Source organism: Pseudorca crassidens, chromosome 4 (assembly GCF_039906515.1).
Source record: "Pseudorca crassidens isolate mPseCra1 chromosome 4, mPseCra1.hap1, whole genome shotgun sequence".
In the NCBI taxonomy this organism is placed as follows: Eukaryota; Metazoa; Chordata; class Mammalia; order Artiodactyla; family Delphinidae; genus Pseudorca; species Pseudorca crassidens.
In genome coordinates this window covers 49,095,664-49,114,995 of record NC_090299.1, presented here as the reverse complement: position 1 = coordinate 49,114,995, position 19,332 = coordinate 49,095,664, and the positions used below count along the sequence as shown (strand labels likewise).

The window sequence follows — 19,332 nt, the reverse complement described above, 5'->3', positions numbered from 1 at the left end:
CGTGGGGTCGTGGACACGCGACGGGCGGCGCTGGCCTGGGAGCGCCAACATCCTTCCCGGAGCCACGGGTGGCGGGCGCTGAGGGGACAGGAGACCACGAGGTGGAGAAGGAGGAGAAAAAGGAGGAAGAGAAAAAAGGGAAGGGGGGGAGGGGAGGAAGGGGGGAGAAGGAGGAGGAAGGGGGGAGGAGGGGGAGGAGAAAGGGCGGGGGCGGCGGCAGGCGGGGAGGAGCCGCCGCGGGCAGTGGCCGGCGGAGGCGGCGCTCCCGCTCGGCCGTAGAGCGGCGCAGGGACCCGCGCGGCCGTGACCCGGCGGCCACCCAGAGGCCGAGCGCGGCTGCAGCGGACAAAGGAGCATGGCGCGGAGGAGGGCGCGCCCTCTGGCCGCCACAAGGCTCCGGGCGCCCCCGGGCCCGCGCTGCGCTCCCGTCCGCCCTGGCGCCGGGGCGGCCCGCTAGGCCAGTGCTCTGCCGCTCGGCCGGCAGGCCCCGACCCGCCGCCCAGCCCGCAGCATGGAGCCGCCCGAGCGCCTGCGGGGACGCGCGCCGCCGCCTCTGTTGCTGCCGCTGGCTCTGCTCGCGCTGCTGGGAGGCGGCGGCGGGGCCGCCGCGCTGCCTCTGGGCTGCAAGCACGACGGGCGGCCCCGAGGGGCCGGCAGGGCGGCGGGCGCCGCCGAGGGCAAGGTGGTGTGCAGCAGCCTGGAGCTCGCGCAGGTCCTGCCCCCGGACACGCTGCCCAACCGCACGGTCACCCTGTGAGTAGCCCGCGGGGCGCCGCTTTGCCCAAGCGCCCGGTCCCCTCCCTCCTTCCCTGCCGGCGCTCTCTGTGGTGCCGCTTCTCTCTCCGCGCGACTTGCAAAAGGGTCCCGCCGGCACCCCTGTGCCTTTGTGTGAATGAAGCTGCGGGCAGGGCTGGTGCTGGGCAAGGCCCGGGGGGCTCGGCCTGGGAACGTTTCTGCGGCAGGCGAGCAGATGTGTCCCCGAGCTGCCTCCGAGCTCCGCTAGTTTGCAAAGTAAAAGTTTTCGGGTTCCCCGCGCGGTCCGGGCGCGGCGCTTTTGAGCTGCGCGGTGCCACGTGAGGATGGAAGTAAACAGGCAGTCCGCAGAGTTAAAGCTCATTCATCCAGTGCGTGGGCTGCCGGAAAACACAGTGCTAGGTTAGATTCGCCAGTCCTTCAGCTTCTTCCAACTTAAGTTACTTGGACGCAAGTTTGCAGGATACTAAAGCAGCACGAGGACTTTGAACGCCCCGGTGTGTGATCCCCAAACCCCCAGACTGTTTTCTTCGCTTTTGCTATCTTAGTTTTACTACAGTTAAAGAGCACCTTTTAAAATAGAGTTGTTTTTAAGGGCCAGAAATATATTTCAGATGAAATCGTGCAACTTCCAGCTCCGTTTTCTTGGGTGTGAGCGCTCATCTTTTTAAAAGCCGAGAACTTCGGATTTGCAAACTGTGGGTTTGCTGAGGCTTGCAACTCAAGGACTTGATTTTCAGATTGAGTTTCCACCTGGAAGGAAAAATTTTTGGTCTCGTTACTCAGTTTGTGTTACGATTCACGGTCCAGTTTTGCAAGCGTGGTTCTGCCAATTCTAGCTGAACCCGTGTCCCCAGTGACTCTTGATTTTATTTTCTGAACGACGAATTGGTTTGGGAAGGCTTGAAAGTGTTTCTAATGGGTATTTTGTCGAACTGAAATATGAGTCCCTCGGCGCCGTCTTCCTCTATGTTGTTGTTTTGGTTGGTTCCCTAAAAAAGAATCAAGGCTGCCACTATAAAAACATGAAGGCAAGGGAAGCAGCATGACCTGTGAAAGAACTTAAACTGCGGTTTTTAATTTAACCCCCAAATATGGTTTTTAATTTAACCCAAATTAACCCAAGCAGGATTTATGGGTAAGACAAGTACAAATTTCATTACCAACACCTTTGTTCTTCATTGCCATTTGTTTGAATTAGGAAAGATTTAACACAGGAAAATTGTGTGTTTCTGTTCATGGAGGCCCGAAAATGGTAAAAGAGTTTTTGTTTTGTTTGATTTCCTTTACCAACACTCGACCATTTGGTAGCGGCAGCAGCTGTATTTATTTCTTAGCCAGATTCTTTGAAGTGGATATTTTGGGTATGGGACCATAATTACAGTCTGGAGTCAAGTGGAGAAAACCTTTGCGTTGCCCAACTCCCTTGTTACTCTGAAGAAATTAGTCATCATACATTTGGGTTCTGGATCAGTGGCACTTAAGCTGATTCAAGTTTAGGTCGAGTTTTTCTGAACTGTCAGTGGATTAAAGCAGCTACTTTAAATTGTTGATTTTGCGGGGGAAAAAAGTTGATATTACAGAAAATCACTTTTCAGCATATTATCAAACTATTTCACTGAATTTTTTTGAGCTGATTAAAATATAAGTGCCTTTGAAATGCCATTTTAATCCTTTTTTTCACCTGAAAGCTCTTTAGATACAAGTAAAATTAATAAAATTTATTCAGTGAATGGGAAGAAATTATAATTTATTTAAGGATCATATAAAGTTGATGTTCTGGATGAAGTTGGTTCAAGGTGTATCAGACCTGGTGGAGGGTCTTCTGGGCCAGTTTCCTCATTTTATTAGGGAATAAATCAGAGGGTCGCTGTGGATAAGGAACTTGTCCAAGTTCCCATGGTGAACGCCTGGCAAGGGGTCCGTGTCCCAGATCCCTGCCCTGCAGTTCAGATGTTTTCTCATCATCACCCCTTGTCTTCATCTTCTTAGTTCAACACGGTTTTTTATTGAACTGAGGTCGTGGGCAGTATGTTGAGGTTTGGACTAGGTGTTAGTTTCCTAGGACTATGGTAAATTACCACAAATTTGACGGCTTAAACAACAAACTTCTTCTCTTGCAGTGCTGGAGGTCAGAGGTCTGAAATCAAGGGTTTCAGCAGGGCCATGCTCCTTCCAAAGGCTCCGGGGGAGAATCCTTGATTCTTTCAGCTTCTGACATTACTTGGCTTGTGGCAACCCAACTCCAATCTCTGCCTCTGTCTTCGCACGGCCTTCCCTTTGTGTGTCTCTCAAATACTCTTCTTTCTCTTCTAAGACACCAGTCATTAAATTTAGGGTCCACCGGAAGTCCAGGATGATCTCATCTAGAGATCTGTGACTTAGTTACATCTGCAAAGACCCTGTTTCCAAACAAGGTTACTTTCAGAGGTATAGGGCTGAGAACTTGGACCTATGGCTTTGGGAGACACCTTTCGGTTCACTACAAAATATAGATTAAAAACATCTTTCTTCTCCAGGAACTTACGGTATTTGGGGAGAGAGATTCATGAATAAGTCTCAGGACAGTATGGTAAATGGTCTAATATCAGGGTGCACAAGTAGAAAAAGGAACCCAGAAGAGGGCAACCGAGGCCCCTTTAGGGCATAGTGGGTGGGATGGAGGATCTGAGGATCCAGAGTCAATTTGAGAAGGATGAGAAAGGTGATAGTGAAGGAAATGGTGAGGCAATGAGGGGATGGGAGGTGGGAGCCCCCAGCATGCCCACAGGTGTGGAGATGCTTGTGAAGCCATGCATTTGATATTGCTTGAAAGTCAGGGGCAAGTATCTAGTGCCTGGAGTGGTGGTGGTGGCGTTGGGGCGCGGTGGGGGGCAGGTCAAGGTCAGACAGGCTCTCTGGTGGGAGTTTTCGTTCCTTAGGTGCGGCCAAGCATTTTCAGCTGAGCTGTGATGCAGGTGTTGCATGGAAAGTTGATAGGGGTTGAAAGGATGGCAAGGATTGAAGTTTTCTTTTTTCTTTCTTTAATAATGAAAAATAAGGCCTTTTCTACTTAGTGGATGAACTGGACCTCAATATATTGATAGCTTAAAGCTCAGATCTTTCAACTATTTTTTTTTTTTTTTTGCGGTATGCGGGCCTCTCACTGCCGTGACCTCTCCCGTTGCGGAGCCGGACGCGCAGGCCCAGCGGCCATGGCCCACGGGCCCGGCCTCTCCGCGGCACGCGGGATCCCCCGGACCAGGGCACGAACCCGCGTCCCCTGCATCGGCAGGCGGACTCCCAACCACTGCGCCACCAGGGAAGCCCTCAACTGTCTTAGTGAACAACACATTTTCATAGCCATGTTTCTAGAGAGGTCTGGCAGAAATCCTCAGCTTGACCTGTTTTTTGTATCTCATGTAGCCTTTTGTATTAAAGGATTAAATTCCGTTTATTATTCTTATACACACGTGGAATAAAAATTTAACTGCATTTAATGTTTTTGTTGGAAATCTGTTTACTTTATTCCTATGTTTTATATGAGATGCTCAATATTAAGTTTTAAAAATTCTGAGGACATCAGTGGTAGAAGGTTGTACAGATTTAGCCCTGCCTTTCCAACGGTGTTTTCCTCATGATGCTACGTGGCGATTCTACTTCATCAAATGTTATGTTTGTTTGCTATCAGAAAACTGATAATTGGACGTCACCAGTGTATGCAGCTCAGTGCCAGGTCCACAAAAAGAAGTGCTTGTATTGTTTGGAAACTTAAACCTGGTTGGAGAGAGAAGATTTGCACTAAAGCAAAGCAGATATCTCAGGAACAATCACAGAATGTCTGTAATTAAGTAATAAATCCTGTACTGCTGATTGTTTAAATGCTTTAGGAAGCCTGAAAAGAGGAGAGAGCAGTGGGGCTGTGGAGGCATTGGAAGAGTTTTTGATTTTCTTGGAGAAGTTAGGACTTGAGCATGGCTCAAGGGGAGTGAAAGATGGGGTTTTGGGGGCGGGGGAGGGCATTCTGCAGTAACAGTGAGGGGTGGTGACGGACTGGCCCCACTGAAATGCAGAGAGGGTTTTTGGAACCATTGGTCTATCCATGGTATTTCAAGCACGGTTCTGACCAAGGTCAGTTAGGGGAGAGTGTACAGATGGGAGGTGGAGGGGGCCCAGGCTGAAGCCTCCTGGAGCAGTGGAAGAGCCTGAGAAGGAAGGAGCCTCTGGTGAGGTAGGGGGAGCACCTGGGGAGTATCTGGTCATAGAAGCCAAGAGAAGTTCAGGTTTGAAGCCAGGAATCGGGGGCGCCCCAGTTGAGAGATGCTGAGAGATGAGGAACAGTAAGACCAAGCTGGATTTGACAGCCTGGCGCTTTGGTGCCCTCCGTGGATTAGAGGCTGCGGAAGGCAGGTTGGGGTGGATTGAAGGGAGAACAGGGTGAGGATGGTGGTGATAGCACCTCGATGAGGAAGAAGTTTGGTGTGATGGAAAGGGAACGTTAGCGCCTGAGTATGGTTGGGAATAGTTGGGGAGAGGGTGAAATGCACGATGGAAGGTGAGATGGGATGGGAGCTGGAGTGCAGGTGGGAGGTTTGGTTTTTGATGCAGCAGGATGTCCCATCCTCACATGGTGAAAGGAGGGAGCGCAGGCAGAGGCAGGCAGGAGGCTGTGGGCAGGGCAGGTGGGATGAAGAGGGCTTTGCTGCCCCCTTGCTTTTATTTTCTTAAAGACCTAGAGGCAGGGTGAGGGAGGAGGGGTGAGTAGATGGTGTGAAGAGGAAGGTGAAAGAGGAGTGAAGTGGTTCTTTTGGAAAGTGAGGGAGTGACCGTCCTGGGGATGGCAGAAATGTCACCGGCGTGGAGTTGTGTCCGTTTTGCCTTGTGATCCAGTTCAAAGGGAGATGGTCAGCGCTGTTATTTCTCTCCAGCTGCATTCAGTTTAGAGATGAGGAGCGCTGGGATTAGCCAGGCTGCTGCTTTGCCAGGTGAGGGCAACAGAGGGAGAGAAGAAGAAGCAGGGTGATTTTTGTTGTTGCTGTTTTCGGCCACACTGCGCGGCTCGCAGGATCCTAGTCCCGCGACCAGGGACCGAACCCGGGCCCTCGGCAGTGAAAGCACAGAGTCCTAACAACTGGACCGCCAGGGAATTCCCAAAGAGCAGGGTGATTTTAATGAACAGCCCCCAAAGCTGTCGTGGCCTGAATTCTAGTGGGTCATGGGTAAAGATTTTTGGTTTTTTTTTCCCCCGGTACGCGGGCCTCTCACTGTTGTGGCCTCTCCCGTTGCGGAGCACAGGCTCCGAATGCGCAGGCTCAGCGGGCGTGGCTCACGGGCCCAGCCGCTCCGCGGCATGTGGGATCTTCCCGGACCGGGGCACAAACCCTTGTCCCCTGCATTGGCAGGCGGGCTCTCAACCACTGCGCCACCAGGGAAGCCCCCAATGGGTAAGGTTTTTAATCTTTGAATGCAAGGTCTCCTATACCTCTGTAGCTGTATTTCCCGATACTCAGCACAGCTTTTCCCCCATGCACACGGATTGAGACACTGTTAATTTTGTAGGCTCAGTGCTGAGTGCTAGGTATTCAGGGATAAAATAAGACATGATTCTTTCATTCAAGGATCAGTCTTATACACAAATTCTCTGCTTAACCAAAGTGTGCATCTCATTGTCCCCTGAGCGGATTTGTATTTTGCTTCCTGTGTGCCTTGGCTAAGTCTGCCACTCTCTCCTGGTATCCCTTTTCTGGTAAATTGTTGGGTCCTTCTCAATCCAGCTCATCTGCTATGAACTCTTCTTTCTCTCTTCCAGTGCTCTGATCCTTCCCTAGCGCTTCTTATCTGTGCTCTTCTGTCACTTTGTAGATACTTGATGCTCTCGTAATGCACAGGCCCTCAAAGGAAGGGCTCTGAGACCTCAGTGGGTGGGAACATAAATTGTTTTTATTGATAAGCGTAATGCCAATAAAGGCAGGACTGTATCTTGGGAGGTCAGGACAAGTAGAGGGATGTGAATTCAAATTTTTACCCTACTGTGGCAAATGAGAACATTTATTTAGTTTAGGTCAGCATTTCACAGCTGTTGGATCCCCTATTCAAGAACGGGTCTAGTAAATCTATGGACAGTTACATTTGAACTGCATGTTCTTATGTGTATGATAAGCACACACGTTAGGCAGTGTGCTGGCAAGTTGCTCAGAAATATTGCAGAATTTTGGGCAGATTTAGGCATTTGGTCCATGAAAGCAAGTCTTAAGTTTTTCCAGTGTGATGAGAAGGTTTTGCATGACCCAGCCCCTGAATCCTGTTGCTTCTTGCCCGCTTGGAGTCCTCTGGCATCAGGAGTAGATGAGAGAAGTTGGTGGGTTTGGCAGTAAATCAGAAATAAAATACCAGAAACAAAAGAAAACAGGAGGGCTTCCCTGGTGGCGGCGCAGTGGTTGAGAATCTTTAGGCTAATGCAGGGGACGCGGGTTCGAGTCCTGGTCTGGGAGGATCCCACATGCCGCGGAGCAACTAGGCCCATGAGCCACAACTACTGAGCCTGCGCATCTGGAGCCTGTGCCCCGCAACAAGAGAGGCCGCGACAGTGAGAGGCCCACGCACCGCGATGAAGAGTGGCCCCCGCTTGCCACAACTAGAGAAAACCCTCGCACGGAAACGAAGACCCAACACAGCAAAAAAAATAAATAGATAAACTAATAAATTCCTACCCCCAACATCTAAAAAAAAAAAGAAAGTAAACAGGAACTTTTGGAGGTCCTTGCCCCAATCCAGTTACAACTTCTATTCCCAAGAGCCTGTAAAGATGGCTTTTAAAAATAGGCAAAAAAACAAAAACAAAAACAAAAACAAAACCGAGAGTAAAAACTCTTGAAAGTAAGTCAGGAAATGACAGGTGAAGTTTCTTACAGTAGTACTCAGTGACTTTTTTTTCCCATTTCGCTGCTTCTCTGAAAGCAGTTGTTTTCTGTATTGTCTGTATTCCTGTGGAGGAATCTTTAAGTCCAGAGACCATAACTAGTTTATTGTTGTGTCAACAGTTTTCTCATAAACAGACAAAAATTAGGATACAGAATTCTTTAAATTTTAGTAACTTATTAAGTCAGTTTTTGCAAAAATTAGGAAGCTGTAGATGCAGACTTGCTCAATGAGTTTTTAATTGTTGCCTGACTAAATTTATTCTAATATCATTTTATGATTTATGCACGGTTTAGCTTGCATTTATGTTCAAGTGCAGACAGTTTTAGTCTGAAGAGGGGGTTTTAAAGTAAGCAGTCTCGCCCAAGCTGTTTTTCTTTCCCCCACCACTAATCTTTTAAGAAATTTTGCCTGTGTAGTGAGGGAATCTCCTGCGTGTTGGATGGGGTGGGCCAGAGCTGTAGCTGGTGCCTCACAGAAGGGACACATTTCTCCTGGCCACTGGTAGTGCCATGCTGGGCACATTGCAGATATTGGGCTTTTCACTCAGGGAAACATTTCTTGTCCTCAGATCCCTCCAGTTCAGGACCTGAAGGGAGAAAATGGAAGGGATTGGTATAAGAATTATCCAGGCCTACCCCCTCCCCACTTCATAATCCCACCCTACTTCCCCCAACACCCTGGTCTTCTTTTTCCTCTTTGTCTGCAGGCCTGGACTTAAATCTGTTTTCCTACCTACAACAGGGACCTTCCAAAGACCAGAGCTGACTTCTGATAATCACTCTTCTCTAGTGGCTGTCTTTATAATTCCTCCACTAGTTTTTAAAAGTGCTTGCTTTTGCGTTCATTCAGCAGATACCCACTGCCTACTCTGCTCGTGGGCAGCTTGATTTAGGCGAGCCTGTGTGACTTTTTTTTTTTTTTTTTTGCGGTACGCGGGCCTCTCACTGTTGTGGCCTCTCCCGTCGCGGAGCACAGGCTCCCGACGCGCAGGCTCAGCGGCCGTGGCTCACGGGCCCAGCCGCTCCGCGGCACGTGGGATCCTCCCGGACTGGGGCGCGAACCTGTGTCCCCTGCATCGGCAGGCGGACTCCCAACCACTGCGCCACCAGGGAAGCCCCTGTGTGACTTTTATTTTGGCCATTAGACCAGTTTTATCCTAGTCTTGTGTGCTTGTATCCCATCCTGGAACTCCACCTCCGGCCTTCCAGATGCACAATATCTGTCACACTTCTCCTGGATCTGGCTCTTTTTGATGTGATTTAACCTGCATCTTCTTCCATTGCCACACTCTGCTAAGAGAGCTGGAGATAGCAGGGGGGTAACTGGTGGACTTTCGGGAATTATTATAGGCAATAGGGTTTGTAAAGGGAAATCTGCAAGACTGGTTTTAGGAACAGCCTCGCTAAAGGGACTGATAGACCTTTTTGGTCAGTGACCACCTTTGCTTTCCCGTCACATCTGTCTGCCGGGCACAAAGCCTTTCCCCAACCTAGTAGGTCTCAGATCTCCGGTAGCGCATAATCACTTCCATTATTTACAGCAGTTCTTTCCAAGCATTTTCATGTCGTGACACACACACACAGTGATTATGTTTGTGTGGAGGGTGCTCCAGGCCAGAGTCCCACTGCCCCAGGCCCTGCATCGCAGCCCCGGGTGGTCCAGTGGGGTGGGGCAGAGGCGTTTATCTCCACCTCCCCCAAACCTGGCTGCGGAGCTTGCTGTTGAGATTTTCCACCTTGTGTTGAATCACCTGGGAACATTAAAAGTTCAGATGCCTGGGCCACAGATCTCATGATCTGATTTGACTGGTCCAGGATGGGACCTGGAAGTTGGTATGTTTCACGGCTCTGCAGGTGCTTCTGTTGTCACCTGGGCTGAGAACCTGTTTTCTAGCAGCACAGCGACCTGAAGGAGTAACCGTCTTCACCAGCTGCCATCTGCTGCAACAAAAGAAGGCAGAAGAAGGAGCAGAGGAACAGATTGAGGAACACGGTCTCAAAAGGGGGGCAGGGAGGGAGGGGACTGTTCCCAGGTGGAGCAAGGATGGGTGAAAATCAAGAGACATTTTTAGGACAGAGCTGAGAGCTTTAGAGTGGGGCCTTATGCATAAGAGAGAAGAAAAGTGACTTTGTAAAGTGGCAAGTGATGTGCTGAAGTTGGATTTAATACCAAGTCATGGGGTTAAGGGCAATAAAATTTTGGAGATGCGTTGTGGTACTAAAGGAATGAACTGAGAAAGTCTAAGGGCACAAGCATTTGTCCAAACCAGTATTTGAGGGCCTGATACTCAGATGGAATAGGCAACGAAACACATATGGCCCCTGCCTCCGTCTACCTTAAATCCTTTATTTTATATTAAATTTAAAATAGAGATTTATTTCCAGTAATAATTCATTACTAATATAAAATAATAAAATAGTATAGAGAAACTATGAGAGGCCCAATTCCCCAAATATCTGCCTGCTCTGGGAATTTTGTTTTTCAGTCTTTACTAGTCTGGTAAGTTAAAAAAAAAAAATGCTTATTTTAATTTACATTCTGATTATAAGTGAAGTTTAAGATAGTTTGACATGTCTACAAAAGAGTCATTTGTATTTGGCCGCCTTCTCTGTACAGTTTTAGTTTCTAGTAGCTTTTTCCCTCCCCAGTTGACACATTTTGTTTAAGAAGCCACTCCTCATCTGATAATACATTTCTTTCATTATTTTCTTACTGCTTTGGCTGGGACTAAGGAGACAGGACTGTGGGCATCTCTGTCCTATTCTTGACTTGAGAACGGACAGGCATGTTGGGCAGACGAGGACAAGAGATTTCCTCTAGCAGGGCACATAACTTCGTTGCTAGGCTAAATCCACTCATATAACAGGCAGCCATTTGCTAGTTGCTGTTAGCTCTTTATCAATTCGCATGACTGACATTCTTGGTTCTTAGTTTAAAATAAAAAATACCTTTTGTCCTTTTTTTCTTCCCATATTTTGCCTTGTTAAGTTTAAATTTACATGTTTGAACTGTGCATATTTGAAATCTTTTGTTCCTGAGAAATCAGGATGGGGGAGGGGGAAGGGCAAATCTGTGGAATATAATCCTATACAAAGAAGGCTAAATTGTCCATCACCCTCACTACCTACTTCTTAGAATATTTTTATTAAATTCTTCTGGTTGACAGTGGCGTGAACATGAAGAAAATCTTTTGGCAGGATTGCTAGCCCTACATGTAAAAGCGGTGCTTTCACCTAGTCAAGAATTGTACCCAAGTCCCCTCTCATCCCCAGTTTCAGTTGCTCATGGTTAACCATGGTCCGAAAATATTAAATGGAAAATTCCAGAAATAATTCATAAGTTTTAAATTGTGCACCATTCTGACTAGCATGATGAAACCTCGCTCTGTCCTGCCTGGGATGTGAATCATCCCTTTGTCCAGCATACCCGCCTGTTAGTCACTTAGCAGCCGTCTGGGTCATCTATCAGATCGACGGTCCTGGTATCTCAGTGCTTGTGTTCAAGTCACCCTTATTTTACTTCATAATGATTCCCTGAGTGTAGGAGTAGTGATGCTGGCAATTCAGATGTGCCAAAGAGAAACTGTAAAATGCTTCCTTTAAGTGAAAAGGTCAAAGTTTTAGACTTAACAAGGGAAGAAAAAGAAATCATATACTGAGGTTGCTAAGATCTACAGTAAGAACAAATCCTTTAACCATGAAATACTGAAGGACAAAGAATTTGTGTTAATTTTGCTGTTGCATTTCAGACTGCAAAAGTTATATGGCCACAGTGCTTGATAAGTGCTTGGTTAAGATTGATAAGACATTACATTTGTACAATGAGAGATTCTGAGAGAGACTACCTCCATAGAATCTTATTACAGTATATTGTTATAATTGTTCTAGTTTATTGTTGATGATCTCTTACTGTGCCTAATTTATAAATTAAACTTTATCAGAGTTATGTATGTATAGGAAAAAATCATAGTACAGTATGTAAAGGGTTCAGTACTACCCAAAGTTTCAGGCATCTACTGGGGGTCTTGGAACATATCCCCTGCAGATAGGGAGGGACTACCGTACTTGCAGACCAAAATGTTTCCCCAGAAGAGGAATAAGCATGTCCCCAACCCAGGCTGTGGGGAAATAAAGGATCCCTGGGGTAATCTGAGCTCCTCCAGCCTTATCCCCAGCCCTCTCCCCTGCATCCCCCCAGCACAGGACATAATGCATAGTATGTGATTGTGAGTTAAATTCATTCCCTATATGAAGACATTTCTGAATTAAAATAAATAGTTCCAGGTATGTGACCTAGCTTCCCCTAGAATGTTAGTTCCATCGAGGTCAGCGAGACTGTTTTGCTCCTTCCTGCAACTGTAGCACCTAGAATAGTGGTAGGCTTTTAATTGGCATTTCTGTGATGGCCTCATATCGTGAGCCGGGTAGAAAGCAGGTTGTAAATTGTGTTGAGGATGACACTTCAGTCTAAACCCTCCTGAGATTTAAATGAAGGAAACTTAAAGCAGGCTTTGGAGATGTAACTGTAATACAGATTCTGTAATGCAGTTGTTAAACTTTTCTTTCTTTAAGACTGCTTGAATCTAAGTCTAATTAAATTGATTCATTTCCCATCAAGATAAGACTTAAAAGCAATTCTTTGTTTTACGTGCAATTCTTCCCAACTCTTTTCTCATGAAAAGGCAAAGAGAAATTGACTAGGGGTGTATTCATCTCTAGTACTGTGTTTTAAGACAGATGGGCTTCCTATTAGATTATTTGTTTTAACCTTTGATTTGTTTGTTTTAAACAAGACCAAGTGTGATCTCTCCCTTTCTAGCGAAGATTTGATGAGAATCCTGTCTTTCGGATACCATGTGACTTGCAGTCCACCCTGGCAATCAGTGCTAGGCTGACTCCTCCGTTCCTTGTGACCACATCCTACCTCACGTTTGCTTGCATTGCTGCAGGTGTCATACTGTTTGGAATGATTTATTTACGGTTCCCGCTCTCTTACCAGATTTTGAACTCTTTTTTTAAAAAATTGAAGTATAATTGATTTAGTTTCAGATATACAACATAGTGATTCAATATTTTTATAACTTTAAATGGAGTATAATCTGTAACGAAATAGTGTCTATATTTCTCTGTGCTGTACAATCTATCTTTGTTGCTTATTTAATACATTGTAGTTTGTATCTCTTAATCCCATTCCCCTGTATTGCCCCTCTCCCCATTCCTTCTCCCCATTGGTAACCACTAGTTTGTTCTCTGTATCTGAAAGTCTGTTTTTGTTTTGTTATATCCATCCCTTTGTTTTATTTTTTAGATTCCACATATAAGTGGTAACATAGAGTATTTGTCTTTCTCTGACTTACTTCTCTTAGCGTAGTACTCTGTAGGTCTATCCACATTGTTGCAAAGGGCAGAATTCCATCCTTGTTTATGGCTTAGTAATGTTCCATTGTATACATATACCACGTTTTCTTTATCCATTCAACTGTCAGTGGACACTTAGGTTGCTTCCATATCTTGGCAATTGTAAATAATGCTGCTATGAACATTGGGGTGCAAATTAGCGTTTTCATTTTCTTCAGATGTATACTCAGCAGTGGAATTTCTGGATCATATGGTAGTTCTGTTTTTCATTTTTTGAGGAACCTCCATGTTGTTTTCCATGGTGGCCGCGCCAGATTGTGAACTCTTGATGGTGATGTTTATGTCTGTATTCTCAGTGTCTATCACATAAACACGTAGTAAGTCTTTGTATAAAGAAGTATCATTTTCCCCACTGTTTTTTTCCCCAGGTAGAATTAGGGGAAGAATCTTACATTATTTTTAACACAAGATGATGAATCTATCGTAGATAAGCTCGAGAGTCTTCAAAGCAGAATACCCTACCTACAAGGTCAAGGCTTAAACTCCCACTCTGCTTTCGATAGTGAAAAGTGCTTCTCTTTTGCCCAGATTATTTCATTTTCTTCCTCCCCTTTTCTTGATCTGTTTCCCTCCTACTTCTTGAGAAACTATCACTTATCATTTCAGCTTCTCTCCTAGTTTGTGATGTTTCTCCTTGGCATACATAGCCTCTGTTTAAAAAAAAAACCCAAAAACAAACAAAAAAACTCCCCTCCCCCAAACCACCCTTGTAGCAGCACCATGTTGGAGTAGTTACTCTTCTTCCTTCACAATTAACCTTCTTGAAAGGGAGGCGTGAATCCATCCCTGCAGTACCTTACCTTTTATTTGTTTCAGTCCATTGTTGTCTAGTTTCTGCACTGTGCCTTGCCTGGAATCTGCTTAGATTCAAAGATCTTTCATTCCTCCACTGCGTGTGTATAGTCTTCTTCTGGTCACCACATCTGTTACCATGATCACTTAATTATTGAATTTCAGCAATTTGACATGGTTTGGGCTCAGAAGCTCCTATGGGGAAATGGCTAGCTTGGTTGCATGGTTTCCTGCCAAGATGGGCCACAAAGAGCAGTACCTCCTTAGGGGATGGTGTGCTTTTGAAGGCAAAGCCCTAGGGAGTGGGTGTCATCTACTCTGAACCATGATAAGTAGAGATTGTCTACTTGAGATTATGGCCTACTTAGAGAACCCTAGTTAACTGTCTGCTATGACTTGATTTTTCAGGGCTCCTTGCTGGAAGAAAAAAAAATGTCTTTGAGTTCTTCCCTCAGGGATAAAGTTGAAAAACTTGCCCATCAGTTTAGCTAGAACAGCTTAGCAACCACAGACTGGGGCCATGATGTAAGAACTTTGTCAGATTTTCCCTTTTTAAGCTTTGTTAGTCTTTCCATCATTTTTCATCTTAGTTTTTATAGAACTTTAAAAATTGGAGATGTCCTGTTACCGCGTGGAGCAGAGATGAGGGGGGATTATGGAGACTTCCTATACTAAGTCTGAGTACGTCCAGAGTGAGAGTAGATGGTGACAGCTTGTAAATGGAAAGTGTTTATTTTTCTGTTGGGAGGTTGATAGTAAAGCCAATGTGAAGATCCTTCTCATTGTTCTTTCAAGAGTGTGGGATTGGGCTTCCCTGGTGGCGCAGTGGTTGAGAGTCCGCCTGCTGATGCAGGGGACACAGGTTCGTGCCCTGGTCCGGGAAGATCCTTCATGCCGCGGAGTGGCTGGGCCCTTGAGCCACGGCCGCTGAGCCTGCGCGTCCGGAGCCTATGCTCCGTAATGGGAGAGGCCGCAACAGTGAGAGGCCCGCGTACCGCAAAAAAAAAAAAAGAGTGTGGCATTTCAAGAAACTTCTTAGCTTTCTGTTGAAATTAAATTTGGTAGACCTGCTGTTTCTATTTCTACTTCTGTTGAAACCTTAAAGCATCCATGATTGAGTTAGCTAATGTAGGTGGTTAAAAACTTCTAATGCTAGTTCGACTTTCTCCCAAATCCGGTTTGGTAATTATCTTAAACTACTGTAAGTAGTGCAAACTAAGGTGTCTAAAGCGCCTTGGCCTCCAGAACTTTATGTAGTTGACCCTTGAACAACATGGATTTGAACTGTGTGGTTACACTTATATGAGTGGAAGTTTTTCAGGCGTTCAGTACTACAGTACTGCACTATCTGAGGTGGGTTGAATCCGTAGTTGTGGAGGAACCGTGTATAGTGAGAGCTGACTATAGGTTATTATTCAGATTTTCCACTGAGTGGAGGGTTGCTGCCCTCACCTCCATGTTTTTCAAGGGTCCACTATGTGTCAGTGCCTTGAGCTGATTTACAAGTTCTAATGACTGCCAACATTGCGATGTTTATCGTGTGCCGTGTACTGTGCCACGTGCCCCACATACACATCCCAGCTGGTAAAACAATCTCATAAGGTTGGCATTGTTCCTATTTTTTCAGGTGTGCCAACTGAGCGTGGACAGGTAAATTGATCTTCTCAAGTTACACACCTTTTCGGCTTCTGGCCTAGGACTGTGGCCTTTAGGCCTGTAATTCTCACTATTGTTCTGTTCATAAAAGTCACAGACAACCTAAATGCTCATGTTGGCAGTAGGGTTTGAGAATAAGCGTTAGTAGAACAAAAGATATGCGGGAACTTGTTTACTTTGAACCATTGCCTTAGAGCTGGCTAACTGATGGGAAAACAAAGTAACTAGTACTTACTGTGTCCTAGTAACTGAAGGAAAGAAATTTAAAATCTCATTTGCTATCATCAGGAGGTTGCGGGAACGATCAGAGCGTCCTACTTAGGACTGCAGTGTAGTATTATTGATTATTAAATAGTCCTCTTACCTGCATTCTTGAGATTGAAAATTTTATCCTGGTGTAATAAATGACCTATCTCAAATATAGCTGCCCTATTAAGATGAAAGGAATACTCACATCATAGCGGGTAGTTGCATTTTTGGTGGGTCTCCGTGGGAAGTGAAAAGAATGCATAACACTCTTTTTTTAGGGAACGCTCCCAGCTACCTGTCACAGTTATGCCTGGGTAAGCAGGGAACTGGCACGCCTATCCCATATTTGATAAAGATGACCAGAAAGCAGGATACAGAGGAAATAGCAACGAGACTGAATGGATACGGGGCCTTACGTTAGCTTTGCTACCAAGTACAATGGTGACCCTTAGCACATCATAATTTTTTGGCTCTCACTTTCCTGAAGAGGAAAATGAGGTTTTGGACTAGATTATCTTTAAGGCTCTTTAACTGCTGAAATTCAAGATTACTGTGATATTTTAAAAAAATCCACAGAGTTCATGTGCACATTGAATGAAGCTCAAATTATGTCTTAGAAGGAATTCATTTCATTATAATAGTAACCAAGTGCAGGGATGTTTTCTTGGCCGCATGCCTTTTCTCACCGCTCTAGGCTGATTGCCCCTCACTCACTGACTGAGACCTGCCCTCGTTCCCTGGGGCTGATCCCAATATTGGGACCTTGTGCTTTCATCCTATTAACTGTGTTTTTTTTTTTTTAATTTTTTTTGGTCCCTGAGTTCCTGAGTTAGATCTGAACCCTTGATGAGCGCTAGCACTGAACTCTGGTTGTCTCTTTGCAGATCCCGTTCTTTCCTGTTATAGGAATATAGATTATTAAACCTCAGTTCAGTGAGTCCACCAGCCTGCTTATCTGAGTTTCTGAGTATCAAAGGAATGTACAAGTTGTCCATAAAGTTCAGAAACGTATACTTTTTTTTTTTAGCAAAGTGAAGATGCCTTTTTTGACTTCATACACACAGACACACATGTATTTTTCCTTTATTTTCAGACTGTATGGATGTCCTACAGGTTCTGTATCACATGATTATTTCTTTTGCCTGCACGTCCCCCCCCCCCCCCCCCGCCGCCTTACTGCTTTGCCTGTATTACCACATGTTTATTACGCATCTTTTGATGCCAGTGTTCTGGCTGATTCTCTTTCACAGCACTTCCTTGTTGACTCTGTACACAGAACTCACTATCAGTGGGCAGGTCAGTTCCTGGTCACGATCCCCCCAACAGTTATAAAAAGTACACTGAGGTCATAATTGTCTATGATAGAGTTTCTGCAATAGAACCAGTATGGCAAGTAGATTACTTGAATGACAGCACCTGTGAATTGGGAGCAGCCATTAGGAGTGTTGCCTGAGCTTGTCAGGAAAGTGCCAGGACTGACTCCTGATCTGGCATGGGACAGGGATGTGGTGGCACACGTGCCCTTATTTGCCAATGGCCCTGGAAGCCTAAAATTCTGTTAATGACGGGACTAATTGTTTGGTTTTATAATCTTAGGGTCATATGGCTTTTTGTACATATCAGGGTTCTTCCCTGTTTGATATAGTTTCAAAAGCTACCTTAAAAGCGTGGCTCTAAATTTACAAAGGTCTCAGGAGATTTCTTACCAATAGAATTATTTAGACTCTATGCTTAGTAGTAAGCACTGTCCTTGTCAGAAATGATGATTTCATGCCTTGGTAATAGTTTCCAAAATGTGCTCTCTGAGTATATTCTAATAGAGACTGGCACTTGGCATTTGGACCAGCTGCCTAAGAATTTTTGGAAGATTGTATTGGAAGATGCTGGTTCCCATGTATTAAGAACCTCCTACAAATTAGGAAGAAAAGACCAATGATCCATTAGAAACATGGGCCAATAATAATAGGTAATGTTTGTTGGGTGTGCCAGATCTTGTCGTAAGTGTTTGAAGGGTTGTGTTGCATTAGTTAATTCTCATAATTCCTTAATGAGGTCATTATTATTATGATCCCTCTTTTGTGCCTGAGCAAGTGGGGCATAGAAGCTCATTAATTTCCCCAGGGTCACCCAGGCAGTATGTGGTGGAACCAGGCTTTGAGCTGAGGCAGTCTGACTTGAGAGCTCATACTTAAAATTAGTGTGTTATAATGGTCAAAGGACAGTTCCAGACCTTCACAGGAAGGGAACACAAATTTACAATGGGAAGTGGAAATTAAAATTACGAGGTACCACTTTTCACCACTCAGATTGAAGCGTGACCCTGGCAAGAATACTTCCCACGTAATGTGTGTAGTCACATCCTTCCTTCCCTCCACCTCATTCATTAATTTAGGGCCTCATTCATTAATTTAGGAGCATCCCCACTATTGGTACCCAGGTTCTCTGCAGCTAGCGTCCACCCTGAGCAGAGGACCCGCTGACTCCGTGCCTGGGCTTCTGACTGCAGAACTGTGTGCCACTAAGTAGGTGTTGATTTAAAGCAGTCTGTGGTAATTTGTTATGCAGCAAAAGAAAACTAATACAGAGAAGTTATCTCTGTTTAAAAGGATTTTCCCCTCCCTGTCTGCCCTTTGAATTCATTTTTTTTTAACAACAAAGATCAGAAATGTTTCCCTTAATCATTCTGCACTTCAGCAACATTTAAACTCTGTATTCTCTTTGAATCATCATATATCCTTCTTGTAGCACTTCACACTGAGATTCATGTGTCATATTAGTCTGAGGTTTATTTTTGTGTCCTTTAATTAATGATGCTCCCAGCACACAGTAGATGTTCAAATGTACTCTCAGTGCGTAGTAGGTTCATCGTGAATTTCAGCTTAAAAATCAGACTTGAAATCCTAGAAAAAACTCATTCTGGTCCCAGGAGAAAGCTCTTTATTTGATTAAAATGCCAAATACACTTGCTTTTATTATATTCATAAATATTAAGTGCCCAGTGTTCTTTATGATGTTACAGACACCTTGAAAAATGGGCTCCCTTTTCTCATTGAGCTGATGTGTTCCTAAGATAAAATGAAGTGTTATTTAATAAACAGTTTTTCATTTTTAGGCATTTTGGAAAGAATAGCTAGTATGGCATAAAAAACCTTTTAGTTTTTATTAATTAACCAAATGCTATTTGATTACATGCGAACTTATGGCTTAATGAGAAAGCAGAAAAATAGATTATGTCCTTTTTAGTTACAAAACTACTGAATAAAGACTCTGAAATAATTATAGGAAAAAACAAGCCTTAAAAAAAATGTTAGGTCTTTGATAGAAATGCCTTTCAATAACTTGAAAGGTTATTTAATGAACCATTTGAGTCGTTAAGGGTGACCATATGCCCAGGTTGACACCTGTTGTCTTGGTGTAGTTATTAATGCGAATGTAAACATCAGGTGTCTGGTGATAAGTTATATTGTGACCCTATAATAGTATGTTAGCAGGTGATACCTTTGACTTGCTGTCTACTTTTAAAAAATTGTTCACCTTGCAGAGATTGAAGGTGACAGTACTATTG

General features: G+C 44.9%; 1 protein-coding gene across 2 annotated transcripts in view; it reads left to right on the top strand.

Annotated features, from left to right (window-relative positions):
* The first annotated feature begins 280 nt into the window (after nucleotides 1-280).
* ADGRA3 (adhesion G protein-coupled receptor A3) overlaps nucleotides 281-19,332 on the top strand; it is a 118,754-nt gene continuing 99,702 nt past the window's right edge. The window contains exon 1 of one of the 2 annotated variants that reach the window (XM_067735642.1): nucleotides 281-753. In XM_067735642.1, coding sequence (XP_067591743.1) covers nucleotides 512-753 — 242 coding nt within the window. In that variant the 5' untranslated portion in view covers nucleotides 281-511. The remainder of the gene's footprint in view (nucleotides 754-19,332) is intronic. The other variant, XM_067735643.1, reaches the window with a different exon arrangement.